The sequence below is a fragment of the Amphiprion ocellaris genome, chromosome 10 (assembly GCF_022539595.1).
Source record: "Amphiprion ocellaris isolate individual 3 ecotype Okinawa chromosome 10, ASM2253959v1, whole genome shotgun sequence".
In the NCBI taxonomy this organism is placed as follows: domain Eukaryota; kingdom Metazoa; phylum Chordata; class Actinopteri; family Pomacentridae; genus Amphiprion; species Amphiprion ocellaris.
The window spans coordinates 13191364-13216995 of NC_072775.1; the positions used below are offsets into that span (position 1 = coordinate 13191364).

At 39.4% G+C, this 25632-nt stretch overlaps 2 protein-coding genes across 3 annotated transcripts; one reads left to right on the forward strand and one right to left on the reverse strand.

Moving 5' to 3' along the window:
* Positions 1-3390: 3390 nt before the first annotated feature.
* Positions 3391-17470, reverse strand: pcyt1aa (phosphate cytidylyltransferase 1A, choline a). Of its 2 annotated transcripts, none has more exons than XM_023282693.3 (9): positions 17119-17470; positions 11870-11983; positions 11255-11354; positions 10910-11026; positions 9927-10078; positions 9627-9705; positions 8681-8823; positions 8173-8361; positions 3391-5785 (listed from the first exon to the last, which is right to left on the reverse strand). In XM_023282693.3, exons 2-9 carry the CDS (start codon positions 11981-11983, stop codon positions 5564-5566), a joined length of 1116 nt encoding a protein of 371 aa, XP_023138461.1. In that variant the 5' UTR covers positions 17119-17470; the 3' UTR covers positions 3391-5563. The 2 variants fall into 2 exon arrangements, with proteins under 2 accessions (XP_023138461.1, XP_054870618.1); XM_055014643.1 differs by having other exon boundaries at positions 17348-17366.
* A 4478-nt stretch (positions 17471-21948) lies between these two features.
* LOC111576795 (uncharacterized) lies at positions 21949-24384 on the forward strand. Its single transcript, XM_023282678.3, has 5 exons — positions 21949-21995; positions 22391-22454; positions 22777-22821; positions 23193-23341; positions 23428-24384. The coding sequence occupies exons 1-5, from the start codon at positions 21984-21986 to the stop codon at positions 24118-24120; spliced, it is 963 nt and encodes a 320-aa protein (XP_023138446.3). The 5' UTR covers positions 21949-21983; the 3' UTR covers positions 24121-24384.
* The last annotated feature ends 1248 nt before the right edge of the window (positions 24385-25632 follow it).

Sequence of the window (25632 nt, forward strand, 5' to 3'; positions counted from 1 at the left end):
AATGTTTGTTGCATGAGCTCCAACAAAACCTGTCCAGGTAGAAGGCCACTTTGACAAACAGGAAGTGGACGATTCCAAGCAGATTTATAGAAGGGGGAACCGGACTGTACTAAGTGTGGTCGAGTATAGAGGGGTGTTTTGTGGGTTTTTAAGGCTGATAATGATTATTACTGAGACATTTGGAGTAGATATTCATTTGCAGTAAATGAAAGTATTTAAAATCTTGAACTTAGAAGAACACAAACTCTAACAGAAAACTTTGTTGATACGTTTTTGTTTTGTTTACAGATGTTAAGTTAAAGGAGTTTTATTCGTGACGTATAACCAATCAAATCACTCCAGAAGACAGAGTGACCACAGGTAGATAAAGGTTCAGAGCCAAAGTAGCACCATTTTAAAATCGATTTATTACTGTAAATCAGTAAAAAATAAAATACTGATAATCAGTAAATCAGTCAGCCCACAATTACTACAACTCTACAATGTATGTCTCTTTGCTTTGACTTGTTATTTGTACAATATACGATGTATATGATGGCGTTTTTTCATACCAAAGGCTATACTATGATGTTTTCTAAGAGACATACGATGCTACTCTGCTTGTTCTGGCCCTGCACTCCTCCTCTGTTGTTTTCTGGATTGTACTCAGCTGCATGCCTTCGTCCACTCCGGCCTCCGTTGACTCGTCCCGCCTGCCGTCTCTGGAGCTGAAGCTGGATTGGAACAGACCAAAGTACAGTCCAATCACGATGCCAGCTGCCTCTCAAAAGGCTCCTTCATCTGGCAGGTGGCGGCACTTCTTCTGAGGGGAAGCTGAGCTGGCCCAGCAGAACTTTGGAGATGTGTTCCAGTGGTTGGTGGATGTGTGGGGAGATAGAGAGGGACCTTTGAATTGTTCAGAAAGGAAAACAGGGAACCCATTGGTAGTTTTAGTTTAGGGTGCTACTGCGGTGTGTTTTTGGGTTTTAAGAGGTGAACAGGAAGAGTTTTTTTTCCGTATTGATTATCTTTTACTTTGTTCCTGGTTGGAATGCCCATCAATGTCAACATGAAGTTCACTTTTAGTTCTGTTTATTTTTATTTTACTAACACCCATTTGTTTTTAACCCCCTCACATGTTGTGTTGTTGTAAACTTCCTCTTTCAAATAAATTCTCGTCTAACCCTCTGGAAACCAGCGTTTGGACTGTTTTTGTGTTGCTCCTCACCTACTGACAGCTGTGGACTAAAGGCTATACTGTGACGTTTTTAGAGCAACATGCTATACTATGATGTTTGTTGGGCGACACGCTATACTATAGGCTTTTTTAATTGACATATTACTATGACTTTTTTTGTTTTAGTTTTTTTGTTTTTTTAGCAACATAAAAATTCGAACAGTTTTAAAAGTTACTATACTTTTACTTGTGCAATGAAATTATTATTCTATGGCATTTTTTAGATGACATATTATACTCTGATGTTTTCTTGAATAACATACTATTTTGACAATATACTGCACTATGACATTTTTTGAACCACATATCATACATGATAATTTTAGGCAACATCCTATCATTTTGCACGTTTTGAACCACATAATAATCTATGTTTTGTTTTTTTTCTTGCCAACATGCTGTACTATGAACTACAGGCCATACTATGTTATTCTTGAGTAAAGTATACTATACTTTGACATTTTCTGAACTACATCCTATACTATGGCATTATACACAGAGTGCTTTGGTTACATGTTGATTTATAATCTAGATTTTTTTCTGTTTTGTTTTTTGACGGGATTACCACAGACCTGACCGTGAACACCGCTGACACCCACCTGAGGGAGACGCTGCCTAAGATCTCAAGGCTGCTTGGTCGTGGTCTTTCTGGCACGTACTCTTCAAAGATGAGCCGGGAAGTTTAACACTGATGGAATGACACCAGGTCTAAGCCGACAAACTTCCAATTCCTCCTCAGCCCATAGTCTCTGGGAAACCTACATGGAGTAAGAAAAGTAGACAGAGAAGTAATTAAGTCTGTACACAACATATTAAAAAGAAATCATGCTAATAAATTAAGTACAAAGAACCGAATTCGCCAATATACTGGAGACCAGAGCCATTTAATTTGATAAGTATAACCTTGTTTAGTAACATTTCAATTATTTGAGAGCAGTCCTAAAGAACTGCCTGTAATCCCAATCATAAAATGGGTTTGGAGGAAGAACATAGATGGTAATCTGGATATACATGAGTTAGGCTTTATAACTACTATTGGTAGTATTGGTGGTAGTAATAGCAATGTGACTACTACTCGTAGTGCTGCTGATACTGGCACTGCTACTACAACTTGTAATACTATTACAAATGCTGATACTAATTCTACGACTCTAACAGCTGTTTATACTACTGCTGCTTGTACTTTTAGTATTACTACTACTGCTTGTACAACTATACTACAGCTACTATTAATCGTCTGGTATTTGCTCGTCAAGCTGCTAGCTCGCCTTAGCGTTTTGCTAGTGGCTAACTAGTTAGCTCTCATAGACTGGAAGCTCTCAACAAGATTTCATAATGAAAAAAGAGCCAAAAACTATTCTTACCTATGAAAAGTCATTCCAAGTTTCCTTGTCTCAATCGTACGACGCAGTGTGTAATTATATGCAGCACACTGAGCCGGCATACTTGTTTCCGGTTTCACGCCGTCTACATCAACGGAATGCACTGAAACTTTGTCCCCACTAGCTTAGCCTCGCTGTAGCACGCAGCTCAAAGGGGCGTGTCCTATCTACTCATTCATATCTATGAGAACAACGATGGCTGCACGTAAGGACGCATGACGTTGATTAGCTGCGTAAATACCAGTATATACAGTCTATGGTAAATACGTATGTGAATCGCATCATTGGCTGCAGCAGTCAGTCACCGGTCACTCACTGACTCATACTGAAAAATAGCACAGAATGAATTGTTACGTGTTTATTTTATTTACAATTTAGGTTGGATTTTTTTTTTGTGCGCAGCGCAGATTTTCTGTGCGCGGAGACCGTGTCAGCAGTGCGCAGCTTAGAGGGAACAGTGGTCATAACATTTTATTAAATTGGAATCAGATTTAATGATGCTGGAAACTACCCAACTTTACAACAGCTTTTTCAGTTCCGCATTTTGCTCTCATCTGTTCTCCAGAAGAGGTGCAGTTCACCTCAAACAAGCCCTTGAGGAACAGTGGTTGCAACAGAGCTTCGGTCAGTCCAGCCTTTTAAACCGTCCTCTCTGACAAATAAATAGAGAGTGAAATGTGCCCAAAATTAACCTCCAGGTTTGAAGTGTGAAGGAACAGATGATAAATCTAGAATAAACTCAGCAGTTACATGAAACCGCAGGAGACAAAATGATCAGTTCCGGTCAGAAAATGCTTTGGCCAACACATTTTAATACATCTTTCCTGTCTTGCTCTTCCTCTACACCCAGGACGTAAAACAAAAACAACCCAAAAACAGTAAAATAATACATGATTAAAACGACTGCTGTTAAAACATTTACATTTGTATGCCTCTTAGTAGTAGTGGCTGTTATTGGCCTGCCACTGGAGCCTTTGCCACCTTGAGCTCTTGAACGTGGACATGCACTTACTGACAAGTTCACACCGACTTAAAAGAAAAGATTCCACAAGAATGAAGGCGAGGCTTCCCGAAAGTATCTTAGCACCAAAATGTAGGCTGGATTTCCTCAGCAAACGATACTGGTTCAGTACTTTCAATATCAAAAGCAGGGTTTAATAACTGTAGGAGTCCTTTGCAGTCATTTTCCCCAAACCATTAAATCTGACAAGAATAGAGGCAGGCGTTGTTACTGACTGAAACCATAAGTGCTTTTGGGAAACCAAGCCCAGAACAGAGCAATCCGACATCTGTTAACATTTATATTATCTGACTGTATTGCATTACATCTTCAGGTCACCTGTGATGTTTTCGGTTACAGAGGAGACACAACACATGCTTTATCACTGGAGATGCAGGATACACACACACGCACACACACACACACGTGCACACAGACTGGAAAATGTCAAATTTTCGACCAAGTCACATTACTTCAGTGCTGTAACAATGGCTCTGTTCAGAAAAGAAAGACATAGTCATCATACTTTGTGCTCATCGTAGGAAACAGAATCAGTTCAGGGAAGGAGGTAGCTACATAAATGTTGATCTGGAGTTAGTATTAGTCCAAACACAACTCTAAACTGATTAATGCAGGCTGTGAGTGCAGTTTGCTTTAGTGGAAGTCCTGTCTTTAAGGGAGGGACTTGTGTGTTTCACCGTGTAAGTGTGCTACCCAAAAGAAACCTATTTTGTGCTTGTGACTCCAACTGAACACTTTGCTGTGAGAAGGGCATTTTGACATTTCTCTGATGTTCTGGGATAGATTAAAGTGTTTTATTATCATCATGTGTCATATGAAATAAAAAATAGTAGTTCCCTACAGGCCCAGATCTGCATTACAAATAAAGAAAAATAAAGTAAGTCCAGCCTTGCTAATGTTGATTCTCTGCTAAGACTGAGAAAGCACTGGGATGAAGACCTACAAAAATAAGTATTTCGACATCAACATTTAAACGGGTCATTCGCTCATTTACGCCACTGAAAGGCGTCTAGTTTGAAATTAGTCTTCCAAAGACTGATTCTCGTCAGCAGACAAATTAAAACCAATTTATTATTATGCAGTAAAGTCAAAGCTGAACCCAGATCCGTCAACAGATGGAAAATGTTGACAGAAGACATTTCAAACATGCTGACTTAAGAGCTTGCACACACAAACGCTGCATGCACATATACAGACGGGCGTAGCCCCGATGCAGGCAGACAAACTCAGGAAAAGGCTGCTGTTTAGTAGACAAACACATCTACTCTCACATTCAACTCAGACTGGATATAATCTGGAATTTCCCTGTTATTACAAAAAAGAAAAACAAGGTTTGTTAGTACGAGCAGAATACAAACTGCTCCGCCATAGTTCGGTTTCCTGATCTGTTCTGACAAACGTCCCCCCAGAGTTATTCAACAGTCTCCATGATTCCTCAGCTCGCCTCTCCCACATCAAAACTACAAGCGCAGTTCCAACAAGTGACCAAAATCCTGCGAATTCTCCCGCTAAAGCCAAGACAAAAATAAAAACTCCTACTACACAACGATGCCAACCTTAAGAACACCATCACAGATGCAAGAGTGCACCAAGAGTAACAATTGAAAATATTCTCAAGTGACAGTGAGTGACTAATAAACTCAAAAAAACATGAAAAAGTGACGGAGGTAAATGGAACTAATGTTCAAAGAACTCGGGTGGCTAGTGCTAACCTTTACTGACCTTTACACGGAAACAAAAAGGATGAAAGTTGGCTGATAAAAACAGAGCTGTGGAGAACCTGGTTGTTACAGTTACGGTAACGCTGAAGGGCTAAAGGTCGGAGTAAAACCACGAACAGAAAGAAAATAAAAAATCTGAAGCAGGAGCTCGATGAAAGCCACGCTACTCAACAGCTCAGCTAGCTGGTAGCACTGACTGTGACCCGACAGATTCAAGCTCCGTCTAGTTTTCGTCGTCGTCTTCATCGTCGTCCTCGCTGATGAGGTATCCGCGGGCTCCGCTGTGGTGGGGGGGAGGCGAGGGAGGCGGGGAGGTCTTGGAGAAGAAGGGGAGACGGAAGGTGGGAGAGGGCGAGCGCTCCTCCCGGGTGGGGCTGCTGTTGGGGCTCTGTCTGGGGCTGATGGCCTGCAGCATGCGGCCTTTTCCTTCCTTCAGCATGTGTTTCTGTGGAGGGAAACGAGAAGAGATCAGCTGTTAGACCAGATCGAAGCAGTTAAACAGAAGAAAGAGGCATGAACAGGAAAATGGTGGAGACATTTAAAACACTGTGAACAGACTGTGAGTCAGTGTGACGCTATAACCTGTCTGCCTACAGCGATAACTAATTAAAATGTATGAATCATATTTAACCACAAATACCAACAAGTGATGAGTGAGATGGTTTGTGTGTGGGCTAACGTCTACACGTGCATTTTAAAACTACTGCACCAGTACTTAATCTACTTCACTGCAAATAGCTAGTTGATTTTTATGGGGCAAGTGATCACATTTGGTAACTTCCACACACATTAAATATCTGCCTTTCAGTGATGTCGAGAAGTATGTAGTTTTCACCCAGCCAGTCTTCGAAGATCACAATATATTACAGAACACGACATCGTGGCATTTAACCAATCAGCAGAGGCCTGGGACGTATTAAACTTTCTCTTTTCTCTAAAGTTGGGAAAAGACGGACTTGCGGCTCGGCCCTCTTCCACATTTTTGGTTGAAACGTCAAAACTACCATGGTTAGTTGACAAAACTCACACATTTTACGGTTGAGTAGTTCTGCTACGTAATGATATACATTTTTGGATTTTTCTTTTTTTTTTTTTTTTTAACCACTAACAGGCAAGAAATCATATATGGTAACTTCATTGACGTTGAATTTCAACACGAAAATTAAAAATTTTGAAAAATATCACAAAAGTTAAAAAAAAGTCTTATATCCTCCAATAACACTTGAGGGTTGAAATTTTGAATTTCAAAGTATTTCAACGACCGGAATTCCTTTTGCTTTGCTGCAGCAATCGATTGGAATTCCCTCCAAAAATCTCTGAAACTGTCATCGCTTCCATCACCTTACATCTTTAAACAGAAGCTGCAGCAGACCCTTGTTGACCACTGCACATGCTGACTGTTTTCACTGAATTGCTAGCATTAATTTAGGATGTTTTTAATCTCTGTTTAAACACTTGTGTGTCCTTTTTTGTATATGTATTGTTTATTTGTTATCTTTCTTCCTGCTGAGACCTCTTGCCAGGTCATCTTTGTAAATGACAAATTGCTCTCAACTGATCTTACCTGGTAAAATGAAGACTTTAAAAAAAAGTGCCCTTTAACAGGTTAAACCAACATTTCTATTAGACCAAACAGTTTAAGCATACTAAGTTAATCCTTAATGTGAAACCAAAAAAAATTAAATTATCCCTTTAAAACAATACGAAGGAGGAATCTTGTGCTAGTTTTGAAAATGTTGGTTTTCTTTCATCCAGTCAATCCATGTGCTATACCCACTTCAAACAGAATTTTTTCATATTTATGAATGCATCTGGTGTAATGTTACATATAATAATTTGATTAATGCTCACCATGTAATGTGTTATGTATTGTAAGTCAAGAGTGGACCCCTGGAAGATGAGCTGATTGCTGCATTCTCCAAGGGATACTATAAACATTCAGGCTGTCCCTATCTGCCACGTTTAAAAACTTAACTTGAAAACTTGAAACTTGCTCAAGACAGGTCATTTGCTTCTGTACCACAAAGGGAGTTATTGGTTTTCTAGTTGTCTTCTATTGAGGTTAAATACTTGCCTTTGAAGTTATGTAATAATGCAAACATGACAACTCCTTGGCTGGTATGTCCAGTTTCTAATAATCCCTGCTCTCTACAACATTATTGTGCAAGATAATATATGTTTTACTACTGAGTCTACAAAAACTGTTGTAAAATGTTGTCTGTGTGGCTGGACGAACCTCACTGATGCTTTTTTTCAACTTTTGCCTTTCAGAGTAACAAGACATTGGTATTTATTGGGACATGGATGATTTGTGCACACTCGTTTGTGCATCTTGACCCGAACGAGGGACAAAAACATTCTGATCTCTCTGCCTTTCATGTGTCTCTTCAGCGTTGCAACAATATAAAAGCAACACTGAATAACTGAAATTGTCTTTTAAAGTGACCAAAGTTTGAATGTGTTTGTGGATTAACCATATTATGCGCATTTCAAATCTCTGCACAAAAGCGAGAACAGAATAAAACTAAAATCACATGAAATATAAAAACATTTTTCAAAGTAAAAGCCTGCATTTAAACATGGGCAGCAGTAATTTGAGTAAATTTGATTTGAGTTCTTAACAAACACATATTAGTTTCATTATAATTGTCACTATTTTGTTTCATCAGTGTTTTGTTCTTTTACAACGATAACTCTGGTATGGCATGTGTAAAGCCTCGTTCCAGCTGTAGCACGTCACTCAGACCATGAACATTGTAAATACGTATGTGTTACTAATCAAGCATCCTTATTAAAAAGTGACTCAAGTACAAATTAAACCAGCGTCCTCACCAGAGCTCCCTCAGGGCCGAACATCTGCAAGAAGTTGCCGATGAACTCCCTGGATTTCTCCTCCCATTTCTGGATGAGGTCAATGCTCTTCTCCTCCACCTTCTGGACAAACTCCTTGCTCTTCTCCTCAACGTCACGTACCTTCCTCTTCACCTTGTCCACACGCTCCTGCAGGTGGTACTTCTTCTCCTGAAAAGAGGCAAAGAAGACAGGGTAGAAATAATAGCTTACTAACAAGGATACCAGTGTGAAACGAAACTCAAAACCACAAACATTCAGAAAGATGCTATTAAACTACTGAGAAAATATCACAGAGACTTTACAGATTTTCTTCTAATCTCCAAAACTGTTCAGGTGCTGAGAACTGGGGGGGAGCTCAGAACATGCTGCTATTCATTGCTCTGAGCCTACAGTGGTGATGAATGTCATCACAATTTGGCACAGTGTGGTGCAGCTACAGCTCACATCAGCTCACTCTTTAACACTCCGTTAAACCAAAGTTCCTTACATTGATGAAGCTGACGTTAAGTTCCTTGGCCGTGTATCCTCTCTGCAGGTTGCGTCTGACGTAGACATCGTAGTCGCGGACGATGCGAGTGATGATGTCAGAGGTGGAGATGCCCTCCGTCCGCTGGGTGGGAGCAAACATACCTAAAAAAAAAAACAAAAAAAAAACAAAACGCAGAAGAGTTTAGGAGGAAAGAAACACCAAGGTCAGAGTAGCACATGACTACTGTGGTTCAGTGCTCCTGACCTTGACGGTCAAATAGTTACATGTTTAGGGAAACAGATGACACATTTGGTCTTTTAAATGCAACCATATTCTTTGATCAGTCATTGTAAGACAACATGGAGAACCTGTCAAACAAGGTGAGAAAAGGCTACTTCTGACATGCTAGTCTTCTTTTTTGAACGTTATATAGTGTCCCTAATGCTGTGTCAGTTGTCAACCATCATTTTTTTACCAGTACTGATGCCTCTCATTTGTAAACTTAGTAGTCTGAAATGTGCCTGAATATTTATTCACCACTCTTAGGTGACGAGAGATTAGCCTCTGACCTTTCGAAAGTTACTAAAATAGCACTAATTTCGATTTCTGAATTTAACCCAACTGACGTCTTGTTCAGCTGGTATGTTTTTCTCATCCAATGCAGGAAGGACTCACAAAGAGCGTATTATTCAGAATCTATTTCCTGACAACAAATGCAGCTCAGTCAAGACTCATTACAAATGCTACTTTTCATCAAACTACTTATACCCTCAAGGCTTCATGATGTGAAAATGCAGAAAATCAAACTTCAAAAAACTTCTAACAAATCACATTTATATTTTTAATCCAAGCTTACTATATCGTCCCTTATCAGCAATGGTTGCAGTAGTAAATACAATGCTGCATCCTGTATTTACTTTTACTTGCATATCACGCTACTGCTCGTAGCTACTCTGGCACTCACCGGCTTCTTTAATGTGCTTGTACACGTCATCACTGCCTGCTGAGGAGTATGGGATGTCATCATGGGCCACAAAGTCAATCTGGAGAGGTCATTACAACATACATCAACACAGTAGATTCAGATCTACAAATTGTACAAAAACAAAAATACACACAAAAAACAGCAGGGAGAAGGTTACACATGATCAGGGAAGGTGGCTGGTCAGCTCATTCTCATAGATCCTTTTACTAAAAATCAGTAGATTTTAGTAAATCAACAGATGGAGTCTATTCTCTGTGTTTCTCTGTAACATTAACTTACACGATGTTTTGCGAGGAACTCTGGCGTTAACGTCCACGGAGCATTTCGCACTATTTCATCCACGTAGCGACAATGTCTGACAGCATCGTATCGCTCATCCTCATTCATCACTGTGAAGCCCTTGTATTTGTGGGTCAGGTCATCACTGCACACTGTCAATGGTAAGAAATATTGACAGACGTTACTATGTAATTTGTCTGTACCACGGAACAAAAAGGACTGGAGGCTTTGAACCTGCACATACACAGAAGGTAAAGCGGTGGGCACTGAAAAAAAAAAGCTCAGGTCAGCTGAGGGACTTACTGCGACCAAAGGTAGCTAGTATTTCACTGCACTGCAATATAAAAACCACACTGTTTGCCCTTTTCATTTTTATATGAAAGTTAGTCAGGAGTGTAATGTGATGGCCATACATAATGCATGAAAGAGACTTTCAGGTTGAACATCCAGCATTTAAAAGCTGGAGAACAGTACTTACATATCAATGAACATCTGTTACATTCAATCCTTTTTCAAATGAATATAAAAAATGCTGATTGATCCAATCACCAGCATGTAAATATTCCTGTATTTTGCATCATACCACTGTTTTAAATCAGGTTTATTTGGTGAAATTCCTGTGCTGGCACACTGTAAACAATGCTTTTTACATCAACCAGCAATGACTGGTTTTCTAGAGCTGAAGAAACGACCAACTGGATAGTGGCATAAACAAAGTAGGCTACGGCAACAAAGACCTAGGAAGTGTTCAAGAGAAGGTTGTGATGCCCCAGATAAAAATAAAAATTGGTGTTGAGGGGATTGACTACAGCCTAAAAAAGAAGGCGACTGATGGTGAGGCTTACATGACAAGCACACCATGACAGTGTCTGTGTAACAACTCTCACTGCCAGATTAGGGAGACAATAGTTCCAAACCGCTGGTTAAACAACATCCCACAGCTAAGCCTGCATGGACACAGACACTCACAGATTGACACTTACCTCCAACAATGAGGTGTGTATTTGGGAAGAGACATTTAGCCTGCATGAGAGCTCTGGCGTGACCTGAGTGGAAAACATCAAAGATGCCATCTGCATAAACCCGCACTGGTCTGTCAGCTGAATGGAGAGAGATGAGACAAGATGTTCGGACATTATAGACTTGGTCTGTATGAAGTGGATCCATAGGTATGAATGTACTCAAGACTGAGAGAATAAATAAAAGAAAGGAGAATTGGATAAGAAACACAAGGAGAGGAGGGTAATAAGTATGGGGAGGAATTAGAGAGACAAACAAACTGTCAAACGAAGACACATCTGCCGAGAGATTAAAAGATTCGGACTCACGTGGTGTGCCCCTCTTGGCCTCATCCATGCTGACTCTCTCATAGGGTTTACTATCGGCTGGCACCAGCTCATCTGCGAAAGGTGCAGGGTGCTTCAATCCCTAAAATGACCGAGCCAGCAGAATGAGAGAATATCAGTGATGAAAGGAGTTTTCTTCTGATTCACATAACCATAACCGCTGTACACCAAACTGAATCATTTCATCTTCTGGCTGGAAAAAAGTGGCATCATGTTGTATTTCTCTGAATTTGTAGCATTCTTTCCTCGACGGGTGTGGGAAGAAAGGGCGGTGCTGTTGTGGGTGAATAGATGACATTTTAAACACAGTACTCATCAGCTGCAATCTGAAATATTTAGAAACTGCATTTCTGAGTGTTCTCTTTGCACAGATGTGCAAATTCTACAGAATACTGCAAAGAAATTTAACCAACGTATATTCCAACACAATTAATTTTAGATCTGTGCAAAAAACGTTAAAAGTTCAACCTTTATAAACCATACTGTTATCAGAATGTCATGGACACACATGCATATATACACAACCAAACTAGCACACGGACAGAACCTACAGAAACTGCTGGACAAACAGACAGCCGAAGCACACAGCTGACTCACCACAGTGCATCTGGGGATTTTCCCAAGTCTCTCTCCGTCCTCGGTCTCCCCATTGGAGCCGTCTCTTCTTCTCTTCCTGGACAGCAACAGCCCGCTGGAGCTTTGGGCCTCCATCTAGGTCAAGGTCCAAGTGAAATTCAGCTAAAACACACCATACTTTATGTACACTGCTGTGCTATTAGGGGTGGTGAATTGGCCCAATTTCCCGATTCGATTACGATTATTGAAGTCCCGATTCGATTACCAACCGATTTTCGATTATTGCCGATTATCGATTCGATTTTTGATTATTGCCGATTATTGATCTTCAATTTAACGTCAGTCAGTTGCTGAATTATTTAACTTCTCTTTTGAGTAACACCTCACAGCACCTTCAGTATTGTAGTGTAATTGTAATATCCAAATTAATTTTTGCTTTACTTTGTTTTAAATGTAATCTTTCACTGTTAAAAAATATCTACACTTGTGAATAAATGTCCAAATTCTATTTATTTATTCATTTTACTCTCCATATAACAAAGATGCAGATGCTTTGGAACTTTCTGTGGTCACAGATCAGTGTGTAATACCTTGGACCGTCATGGCAACTTAAATGGCAAAATGAAATAGGAAATACAATAAACTTTCTGTAGCTTATACGCTGTAATAGAAAAAAACAGAACACAACACACTGTGTTGTGAGTAATCAAGTACTGAATCAGTGGTCTAGAACAACCAGATTTTTGCATGGTAACTTATATAGTAAAAATGAATGTAAAGTTAATTTCCTTCACACACTTTTTACTGTAACCTTATAGCTATACTGTACACAGTTGTAAAAACAGAACACACTGTGTAAATTGAGTGATCAAATAATAGTTAACAATATTCATTGCTCTGGAACAACCAGATTCTTATGGAGGAGCTGTGGTCTGAAGCACGTAGGAAATGAGCTTCCATTCACTGCTGACATGGTGAGCCGTAATGGTCACGTATGAGATCGTAGCTCTGGATGTCCAGGCATCACAAGTTATTGCCACCCTGTGAGCAGACTTGATGGAGTCTTGCACGGAAAACTTTGTCTCCTTGTAAAGATTTGGGATCGATTTATGCGTGAAAAAGCTCCGGGATGGAATAACATATCTTGGCTCCAGATTGTGGACTAAATAGCGGAAGCCCGTGTTTTCCACCACGCTGTATGGTCTCATATCCTTCGCGATGAAGTAGGATATACACTGTGATTTTCTTAGCTCGCTCCGAGCCGGGTGCGAGCTTAGCCACCTGGTTTGGTGGGATGACAGGCTTCGGACGCTCGTTCTCAGCCCTGGTTGCCTCCCCTGGATGGAAGCGCGACATGTGAGCTCTCATGTTGCTAGTATTGCCGCAGTACTTTAGCTTAGTGTGGCAAAGCTTGCAGACAACATAGGCTCTGTCGATATCTTGTGAGGACTTGCCATGAAAACCAAAATGTACCCACACGCTTGCTTTAAACCCAGATGCAGCTGGGTGGATTAGTTGGTTGTCGGATGTGTTTTCTGTTTTCATTTTTCAGGCGTCGCAGCCGTACCTCGCTCACCTCAGTTAGCACCCGGTTAGCGCCGACACACTTGCTCGCTGGCTCAGTTACACGTGTCTTGTTAGGACAGACAGTTAATAGCGCTCCACCTTGTGGTTAAATCATGTATGACAGCCAGTAACAGGAGGACTCGCCTTTGTATTACAATTTGAAAAATGTAATAATCGATTTTTTGGAAATTTAAAATCGATTCATAATCGGCCATTTAATAATCACGATTAATCGATTATCGATTTTTTTCACCACCCCTATGTGCTATGTCCCAGTATAAACAAATAAAGCTTCTCACAGATATACACTCAGCTGCCCACATTCTGTACATGAACTCTGTGTTACATAATCATATCATACACACAAAATACACTTTACAGAGAGACTGTAAATCGAGACACCTCGGGGGATGTGGCAGATGACATGTGCTGAGTCAACTCTGACCCAGTAACAGAGGAAACTGAAGAGCTCTCACTTGGCATACAAATAAAGGTTAGCTGAAAATTATGCAAGCACCACCTGTTCCAACATCAAACTTTTTGTCCCTCAACATACAGAAAATGAACCCTCAATTAACTTGTTCACTTCTGATGTCTGAGATCACGTTAACATCACATTTGTCAAGGGGACATCGAGCCCAGTTTCACCAGAGACGTCAGGCCACCGCTGTGTGTACTTTCATAGCAGCTGCTGATTGACTTCAGCTGACTTTGTTGTGCACATAGCCAGCTGGAAGTCTTTCCACAACCTGTCTGCACAAACTATTATTAGAGGAAACTATAAGGCAAACAAAAATCTGCTTTTGACAAAGAGACAAGGAGACAAAAAGACAAGGAGTTAGGAGACAAGGAGACAGAAGACAAAGAGAAAAGAAGGCAATGAGACAAGGAGGCAGGACACAAAGAGACAAAAAAGACAAGGAAACAATGAGGCAAGGAGACAAATAAGCAAGAAGACAAGACAGGAGAGAAAGACACAATGAGACAAGGAGGTGAGGAAGCAGTGAGACAAAGAGAAAAGGAGACAAAGAGACAAATTGTCAGGAAGACAAGGATTTGCCAAGTTTTGGAAAGTTGTATGTAGAGGATTTCAGCCAACTCAATATCCAGAATATCTGTAGCGGATATCATAATATAGAACTGCAAATAACTAATTACACTGATGACAGTTTAATCTGCTGGTTGTTTTCACAATTTACGTCTTAAGTGTTTTGTTAGCAAAACATCACAAAACAATAAAAACAAATATGCATATCAGAAATTCCCAAAGCGAAGGGGAAGCGTTCGGATTGCTTCTTTCATTAAACCAGCAACTCACAGCATTTTTTCTGCCTAGAGGAATTTTTGGCCCCCTCCAAACAGGTTTTAGCCAGCAGCAGAGGAAAATCACCAGGACCAAAATGATAAGCTGAGTACAAAAATAGCAATCACTGGTTTTAAGTATTGAAGCCTAGACAAAAGACATTTTTGTTCATCAAACAGTCAGAAAAAAAAACAGAAATGCATAGATTGCTGTCAGATAAGATATCATAGACTCACTTCCTTTATTATAACTGGACTGATTTTCACAGTAGCAAGTTCTAAACCAGGAAAAACCCAGATCTCAAACCTGGAAACACTGAACTCACAAGCTGAAACTGTCAAGTGTTTGAAATTTTGGCTTTAAAATTCACATAAACTGGTGACCAACAATGATAAAGGAATGACTGCAAAGTAATTTTTAGAAGCACTTAAATATGGAAGTGTCTAAGTTCGGTCAGTAGTTTCATGATGGAGTCTATAACTGTCCTGTGTATCCTGGTAGGACAGGACTGGCCTAAGGTAGTCTGTTACTTTTTGGATATGGTTTTACATTCTCAAAAAAAAGTTTACTTCAAGGACGTTATGCACATGAATGATGAGACACCCACCCTGTCTGTCAGACTACAGTGACACAAAAGAAACCAGCACTGACGTCCCATTACAAGTGCTCCTGTGTTATGGGTTAAGGCTCTGCCCCATTCCACACATTCCATTACGCCACTAAAATGAAATCACAGCTCATTAAAGGGAGGGTTCATTATTTTGAAATGTCCAGCTTTGTCACTTCTTTAACTTGCTATTAAGTCATAACAGCAGCCTTGGCTGGACTTGTGCTGCCTTATCACTTCTGAAAGTGGAATTCAGCACAATGACTGGAGGACGTGGCAGAACACGTTCCTGGTGGTGACAGCTACCTGATCCAACACTGGGCACTTGATCAAGTGCCCCTCTGCCTCTCTCTCTCTCTCTCTCTTTCTCTTGGCAGCAACTGAGCTCCGAGACCAAGAAGCCCTGCAGGGCTCAGACACACTGACAGACAAGATTTACATGAACAGCACATGTAACCATTACTGAGAGTAGCTGCTATAATAAGTAAGCAACAAAAGGACAGCGTCAGGTCTTGTTTGACTAGATGCTTTGCAAACCAAGTTCATGACAGACTCGGTAACCTCATTTACTATGATAATGACACTCAGATAATCCAATCTAAGAGAATTACAGATGAGTAAGATTTAAAAAAAAAAAAAAAAAAAAAGGCTACCAGTATTTAGCATTGCAATTAAATGTGTATTACTTGTTTCACCTGACAATATTCTAATTTAAAAAATAAATGTAAAAAATGGCCACCACATTGCAACAGATGCAAAGGGACACATTCAAGTCACTTCCTTCCTTTGAACAACAGTCCAAAATCTAAATGTATTTTTTAAAATATTTTTTTCAATGACATTAAACAAAGAGAAAGAGTAAGTCCTCACAATTGAGACAACAGATCAAACAAATGTCTGCCATTTTTACTCAATAAATGACTGAATTAATTAATCAATTATTTAAACAGTTAATTGTCCATGGATCAGTGCTGCAACTAACAGGTACATTCCTTGATGATTACTCTGTCAACTATTTTCTTGATTAACTGATTAAGTGTTTGGTCTAAGTTAAGTTTGTTTTTAAATGTCTTGTGTTTTCCCACAACCCAAAGATATTTAGCATACCATCACAAAGGAGTAAAGCTGAAATAATTGAATTTAGAATTTTTTTCTTGAAAAATTACCCAAAATTATTAATCTGCTATCAAAACAGATGGCAATGAATAATTAGTTGACAGCTAATCGATTAATCCTTCCAGCTCTACTACTGACTGATCTGTTAATAGACTTATTGTTTCAGCTGTAAGAATACTCTAAGTAAACTGGACACGGAGATCCAAAGAAAGGTCACTGCTGTCTGTACTCTTGTGCTTCTAGTAAAGTTAAAATACAGAAATCAAATATCCTTTTTGTTAGTGGGACATTAGAATCCTCCCCCGGCCCGCAAATGGTTCCCTGAACCACATTGTAAGAACCACAAGCTTGAACAGCATTTCACACAATGTTCCCAATGACTGGATCCTCGTCTATTTCAAAATGTCACTTACAACGTTACAGAAACAGACAAAGACACATTGAAAGTTAACTTTAGTTAACACAGTCACTCTGTGGTGATGACAGAAGGGAAACCAGTGACCAGAACAGCTGACAGAGTGATTATACTGGTGACACTGGTTGTGCAGCTCAACCGTAGAAACCCGGCTTATTGGACGCTTTCTCCTCTGGCAGAAATCCTTAAAATCAATATGCTAACATTACTGGGCCTGACTGTTGTTAACGTTAGACAGCCGTTTTAAGCTTCTGCTTACTTACTGTTCACTCTTTTGTCCGGAATGCTGCTTTGAAGTAGTGGGCGGCTTCCTCCCCTCGTATTGCCAGCAGCCTAGCTGGCGTACTGCAAGAAAGCTGGCTAACGCTGCTAGCTACCGTCGAATGCTAGCTAGCTAGCTAGCTAGCAGGCTAGCTGTCAACCTGTTGGCTAACTTTAGCCGTTAGCTCGTCAGGTAGCTGACACCGCTAAGAATAGTTTAGTACGAACTACCCTGTGTGTCCGACGCCCCGGTACTTGCTGTGTGGCTGGAGAAAAGCTGCAACTAGCAGAAGGACAGACAAATTATCAGCAGTGACAGCTTGTACTACAACGCTGACAGGTCAACAACACAGGAACTACAAAACTTCGATATCCTTAAAGGAACTGACATAACGTGCCAGACATTTCCGGGCTGATAATGTGCTGCCACCTACTGGAAACACTGCAGAAGGACTTTTCAGGATGTGTCCTTCATTTAACAGTTAAGTGCTTTCCACGGAGGGTAAGATATGATAGGCCACACCTCACATAGGAACTATAGAGACTCCTTTGTAGCTTTATGCATTTCCACCACTGTACAGTCATTTGCATTTTTTTTAACAATATATTTATTGACAATTTTTGTATGCAGGTACATATATGCATTACAGTATACATTTCAAGTCTTACTCAGGTATGCAAATATTTTTAGCCTTAGTCTGGCTTTTGCATATTAAACAGGTTATTATATATAAAGCAAAAAAAATAAATAAATAAAAGAGAAAAACTTAAAGAAAATAAGTGAAAATAAAAGGGAAAATAGGAATAATATAAATCTTCTCAGACATGTAATGTGTAAATACAGTACTTCATACAGAACAGCAGGTAATCTTATCATTCCTCTCATTCTAGTAGTTCCATGGGGTTTACATCACAACTATTTATTCTACCTCATCACTATCATCTGCTAAGTTTCTGGATTTTACAAAAGCAATAAAGGGTCCCCACGCTTTCTCAAACAAATCTTGTCTCCCTTTTCGTACATATGTCACTCTCTCTAGAGGAAAGGTTAGTAACATCTGCCTCACCCAGTCTACTAGTCTTGGTATGCAAGGTTTTTTCCAGAAAAGTGCAATTAATTTTTTAGCATGCAGGAGACTTAAATCTATGACTATACGCTCACTCTTGGTGTACTTATGCCGCTTTGGATAAAGTCCCAAAATAAAGTGGGCAGGATTCATTAAGACAGTTTTAGAAATATTATTTTCTATTGTTTGTTTAACCTCCCCCCAGAATTTTTTAACCTTTGGGCAGTCCCACATACAATGGCATAGGGTTCCCTTTGTCTCATTACATTTTACACACAAATCTGGAATGTTGCTGTTGAACTTATTTAATTTAACTGGCGTAATATATGTTCTCATTAACCAGTTGTATTGTAGCAGTTTGAATCGGGAATTTATTGATTGAGTGTGGGCTTTGGTGCAAGTCAATTCCCAGTCTTCTAATGTTAGGTCCATTTTTAGATCTTCCCTCCATTCTTTCCGTTTTTTATCTGAAGTTTCAGTTAAACTGGACACCAATAGATTATATAGTTCTGATATAACCCCTTTATTTAAGTTACTTTTCGACATAATTTTTTCCGTCATTTGCATTTTAGTAGTACTTTGTTAGTTTGCTTGAGTGTGAACAGAGCAGTCACACCCTCAGTGTGTGTGTGTCTACTGCAGAGGAGACTACATTTTCAGGACTGCAGTAGTCAGACCAAATTGTCCTCCACTAACTGCAACCAGTTTTTCAATCACTCATGCTATAGCAATAATTATTATGTGGAATAAACTCTTAAAATTCTGACTACTTGGCCAGAAAGTAGCATTTTGGGTGTAATAACCCTTTAAAACATTCCTCTGTCATTAGAAAGTACTATCTGGGTGGAATTTACCTATAAAGCTATACAGGCCAGAACAAACAGCAGTATTTTGGGTGGACCAAACCATTTAAACTAGAAGTTGTATTTTGGTTTGAAAATATGTAAATATATTAAGTTGCACCCTTTTGCAATCTTCCAGTTTGGTAGGTGGTGCTGACGTAACGAACAAGGTTCCTGCAGTTGCAGTCCTAAAACTGCAGCCCCCTCTGCTGCAGATGAATATTATTAGTCATACCACTTGGGCTTTCTCACACATTAGTCCACATTTATTTTTGTTACACATTGTCTAAGTTGTTTCCCTATGGAGGAACAAGTAATAAGGTCTATTTCTTACTGTACTCTTTCTACACCTTGTTAGTGTGACGGTCGGTCAACACCAGGATCTGGAAAATGCAACTAAACTGAATATAAACATAATTAATCACTTACGCATTTGCTTTTTGTGCTGTGAGAATACGTTATGTAACTTTAGCCTTTATTTAACAGAATTGTTATGTAGATTGTAAGTAATCTGATAAGCATTAAATTCAAATAATCATTTTCAGCTAATAAATATTTACAATTTGCTACTAATAAATCTATCAAGCATGAATAAATACTTCCATAAAGACCACCACTGTTGAGGCAACTTTAAGTAGAGATTGCAGTTGACATGCGTCTTAGGTTTATTAAAAGCTGACATCTGGTTCTACTGATTGTTTGGATTTATAGGACCAGCTCAGAGCCAGTTGAGGTAAATAGTCAGCAGAGATGAGGCAATGTTATGGCTCAGTTCTGCTCTGGCAACTAGATCTTCACAGCAGTTTTTTTTTGCTGCATGTGGGCTTAGTGAAGGAGGACTGTGTGGGTCGTCAGTGGAAGATCACATTTGATTTTGTCCAGTATTTGCAAATGTCCTTTTGCAGCCAAGTTATATCCAAATATCTGCCATAACAGTGTGTTTATCTGGCAGATAAATGTGCAGCACAGTGATCAGAATCAAAGGTCAGCTGCTAAAGGGAAAGAGGGTAAATTCCTGGAAATGAGGTGGAAGCAGTGGTCTGCAGGGGATCCTCTTGTGTCCCACAGAGGACTCTGGGACAAGGTGTAATTTCACTTGAAGATCAGAGGAGCAAATGTTAAGATAACTGACACCTTGGAGGTTGTGGTAAAGCTATGCAATGAAAGCTGCTGTACGCTGAAAGTTTGACTTGAAATTAAAAGTATGTTATGTTCGGTTAATCAGTCTTTGTGGGATTTTTTTGCATCATAAAATAAGATCTTTGTGATGTATTTTATCCTTTTCATGATAAGTCAATTAATTATTCAATCCATTTTGAAGTCTTTTAAAGGCATCATATAATAATCATATAAATGTCAAGATAAAATCAATGATTAATTTTAGAGCTCATTCAACATTGAGTACTACTGTTACCACTATTCGGTTCTAAACTGTAAATTTGTGGCAGCATATTTTACACACCATCTGCTTTTATCCTCCATTTTAACTAGTATTTTACAAGTCTAAATTCATCAATCTGTAAATTATTGAATGTTACTGCCTTATTAAAGTATTATACTCAAACATGGCTGCAAAATAAAATAAAAAGTCAGCTCCTTGAATAAATTACATGCATTTTTCACCATCTTATACATTCTGTAAAACAGATGGATTCATTTGGGGAGGCTGTTTTTCTGGGTGTTCAGGTAAAATAAATATATATCATTTAACAGTAACAGGTACCCTTCCCTTTTTGTCATGTACACAGAGCAATTACAGTACGATGCTCAGCATTAGCCACCTGGCAGAAGCCCTCAGACTCACTGTCTCCTCCTTGTTCTCTTTGATCGCAGTCTTACCTGCTGGTTTGAGGGAGAGAATTTGCTTCACTGCAAAAACAACAAAGTGAGCACGTTGACAGGCAGTGAGCAAAATGAAAACGTGGAAAAGTTTAATCCCTGTGGTCATCCAGCTCTTCTATCATCTGTATTATTTGTGTAACTTACCAACATCACTAAGCCTATTGTTGAAACTTATGGTAGTTCTTACACCATGGTTTCACACAGATCCCATTTCACCTTGATCATACACTTATGTGTTAATCTAATAGTAGTAGATAGTAAATGCAAATAGCATTTTTTTGCGAGCATCTGTGTCCTGACAACATTTTGTGTTCAAATTTGACAGTAAGGAGACAGTGGACAAAATTTTGTATGTTTGCAACATCTAATCCAGATATCCTCTTTATATCTGACTGTTTCACTTGATTTCCATCTTATGTCTTTCAGAAATCTGTTTTTAAGGGGAGTTTTTGAGATCTCTAAACAACATTTCCCAGGATGTGTTACACTGGCTTGGTGCTTGGACAAGCTAGCCCATAATTCCTGCATATTTCTTGGGGACTTAAACAGCAGTTGACTGGACTCCCCCTCTATTTTTTGACTGGTCGAGACCAAAGTTAAAAGCACATATCCAGCTGTTTTGAGGCAGAGGGTTAATTTTTACCTGCCAGGCATGTGTTGTCAAGAATCAGTCTACAGTAGCACAGTGCATGTCTCTCTGTATTGTATATTTGGTCCATAAAGCAACTGAAACATCCATGTTTGACAGCTATATATTTAAGAAAACTATCCTAATTTGTGAGTATGAATTCTGCCTTGAATGATTGATATGCTCTAGAGTGTGACCCCCTGTAGTTACAGCTGAGGAACCGGACTGCCCGTGCACCCATTGGGTGCCCTGCTGTTACAGGGCTGTTTTTTGTGGCTTTACGAGGAGTCACATTTTGTTTGAAGTCTGTCTTTTACTGCTGGTTCACGCTCGATGTGCTAATGAGCTCTTCCACGTCTCAAGACAACATGCATGAGGGGTGGAGTTGGGCCTACTTGCAGTCCGCTGACCAATCGAATGGCCCCGTTATGCACTGCAGTACTTATGAACAGTAATGTTGACCAGCAGATTAGACCAGGACTGGGGAGATGCAGCAGCAGGTGAGCAGGTTCCAGGTTTTTACTCCATGTTCAATTTTAAAGTAGAGCATTTATTTTTACTTTCAGCTGACATGACACAGAAAGAATTACTATGCCATATTTACTGTTTAAAACGTAATCTGCAAATGTATCAGGAAAATGATGATTGGTAAATAAAAATAAGACCACTAACATAATTAAATAACAAGGTTCAGGAGTAATTTCTCAAGAAACTGTAAATATTCTGCAAGTTCAAAAACACTACGGCAGGTGATGCTTCCATTTAAAACAAAGTATTTTTTGTGCTTTCAGTGTTTTTATGTATGCAAGTTGAATACATTTTTGTGAATATCAGCAGTGATGCAAGACAGAGCACACAATGGAAATAATATACATGTGTGATATTGCAATTGCAGATGTCAAGGATGATTTCCCAAGTGTCCCTGTCGAGGGTGATTTGCTGCCTGCTACTAATGCCAGGTTTGTCAAAGTAAAATGAATGGAAAGATTCACCATATGAAACCATCAAAGAGTTAACAGCCATGAAACACTGTACACAGCCAGTAGAATAGATGTTTTAACTGATAACAGGAAAAATGAAGAAAAAGCCCCTTTTTTATTGCATTTTTATTTTTAGCCATTACTGCACGCTGAATGTGTTTAAACAGAAAATCTTGATGACACCATTTGCAAAGCTGTAATTGCAATTTCTTTTGCAGGTGCTGTTTAATGCTTTACAGAGTAAAGTCTTCCACTGTGTTGTTTGTGCTGTGTCTCTAATATACCCTCTGCCTCCCTGTAGGTTTGCTAGAAGCAACATCTTTGATGAAAGTAAAGAATCCTGAAGGTATTTAATCATCCTCTTTCTGCTAATTGTATTCTGGCTGTTAAAAAGTCAAAACACATTTTTATTACATTTGGGAAAATTCTACTAATAAATGAATGTGTATGTGATCATTTAGAGGGTAAATGTGAAATCATAGCTCAGCAGTTTCTGACATTCAGATTTTACAACAGCTAACCATTTTTTTTCTCTAACGTGACAGAAAAATGTTGTTAGTTTTGAGCCAATCACCAAAATGACAGGTCATGTAATATTCAGTCGTGTCTCAGTTTCCTCATCTGTAACTGTCATTATATTTCTATATACCATGTACTTCTCAATTTTAAAACTGAATTAAAGCTGTTTTTCATTCTTGCTCTCATGTTCTTCCACAGGAAATCCAGTCAGCATCAATTCTGCCAAAGCACATGACTTCTTGACTAATTCTCGGCCTAAGAGGAACATTGAGCCAAAATGGTACAGAGGCAACCCAGATTTTCAGTCCTACTACCGCTTCTACAACAGCATTGGGCACATTGAAGGAGTAAGTTGAATGAGTCAAAAATATCCTCTGACATATTTGTGATTCAGCTGAAATGTCTCATTCCCTTTCGTGTCTCTGGGTTTCAGCTCTATGAGATCGACAGGATCAGGATGCTGTATCAGCAGATGCGTCACTTGGAGCTGACCTACGGCCCAGACGCCTCCAGTTACCAAAACGTCATGGGTGTACAGACAACCACTGCAGCGCCGACCACTTCCACCCAGCCTCCTCCACCTCCCACCACCCCTGCTCCCACACCAGACCCTCTGGAGAACGCTCAGAGGATCTATCTGTGCAACCCCAAGGACCCAATGTGCAAACCTAATATCGTGTACCTGCCGACAGGGGCTGTTCCAGTGCTGTGTGACCCGAGACACAACCCGTCCTGCAGGCCCCAGACAGAGGAGGGGAAAAAAGCTGCTGCTCCACCTCCACCTCCACCCAAGCTACCTCCAGCCTCTCCTGTTCCCAAAAAGTCCGACCCACCTCCCCCTCCTCCGATCATTTTCAAAGGCATGGAGTACGACTGCGACCCGTACTGGGATCCTGACTGCCTCATCGACCACCCTCCCCGCCCCATCCTGGAAACAGCCGCACCAGAGGCACCTGCTGAGGAGAAAGAAGTGGTGAAAGAGGAAGAAGCAAAACCGGAGGAAAGTGTCCCTGAAGCAGCAGCAGCCACTGAGAAACCTGCCAGCCCTGACTTTGATCCTTATGATTTCACTCGTGACCTCTTTGACCCCTTTCGTTACGCCGATCCGGCTCCTGAACCGGAGTAAAACCAAAATACAGAAGAGATGATTGCCTTCTATGCAGGTCAAGACTACAAAACTAAATAACAAGATGAAAGCAAAGTGGAACTGTGAGAGTAACATGTAAAAACATGCAAATCACCACATTTTACAGGGTGGATATATTAACTAAGTGTTTATGTTTATATACCTATACCTTTACTGTATGTATGTTCTGTATGTATGAGCGATGTACAATTATGGAATAAAACAATAAAAATGAATACAAACTGGCTTGGAAATGTTAATAAATCTGTGCAATTTTACATTTGCTTTGGGTGTGTTAAGTCTGAAAACAAACAAGGAAAGATGCCTCATTAAACTACTATTGTTTCCCATTTATTTGACAGCTACAGTTGGTGGTACTTTGAAGCTAATATTTTTCTCGGTATAGTAATAAATTGTGGTACATTCTTCTTAATTATGCAGCCTTTAAGTATAGAGCACCGAAGACTTGCTTTACTATGACCGATCAATATCAAAATGCTAACAGATGTTGACACATCAGGAATGCTAATTCAGCACTAGTATAATGAAATAAGATATGAAAAAATATAGTATTAAAACAGACTGAAATTTTTGTGCCAGATGTTTCTCGGATAAAAAAAAACAAAAACGTGAGAATATGTGCAGTGCCTAATAATAATTTTAAAAGCAATTAGATATAAGTATGATACATTAATAAGAATCCAAAATAAGACTAAACTGGAAAAGTAAGAGGTAATACCAGCAATAATCCTGAGGTAGTAAAGTAATATTACACATGAAAATTAAATATTACACCCTTCAAATTGAAATACAACAATGTTAAGAAACTGATATTGCACATACTATTGAGAAAGTAATATTGCAATCGACATTAATATAAATGTTCAGAATGTTTTATTAACTTAAATTCAGGAGGAGCCAAACAGGACACCCTAGACAAAGCCTGTCACCATACACCATCAATAATGAAGCCCGTTTAAAGGGTCTACATGCACAAACACGACTAAAGTTACATCCACAAATTGCTATTTTTCTGGCAAAACTTTTTGGGTATCATTTCTCTCTGGCTGTTGTTGCCGTACAGATGCATTTTAACAGCATATACCACCCCCTTATTCAACTACATAAGTAGTTCTGGCCAACAAGGAAAATGTTTACACTGATTTTGTAGCAAGATTTCACATTATTGACATTAAGAAGTGCATAGACAGCATTGAAAAATCAGATTTTTAGATGTTAATGAATTCTCTTTTTAAAAATGTTTGCATGATAGTAGTTTGGATGTAGAATGAGTTGAAGTTCATGTATAAACTCTTAATGACTGCATGGATGAAACCTGCTTTGAAGAGTGCTGGAAACAAACTGCTGAAATAATGCAAGACTGACTCAGAACCTCCAGCCATATTAGGCAGTTGTTCTGAGCAGAACAAGGAGTCTTTTGACATGAATGTCATACAAATAGTTTAATTTGAATTATACTGATCTTATAAGCTCAGCAGTAAATACATTTTT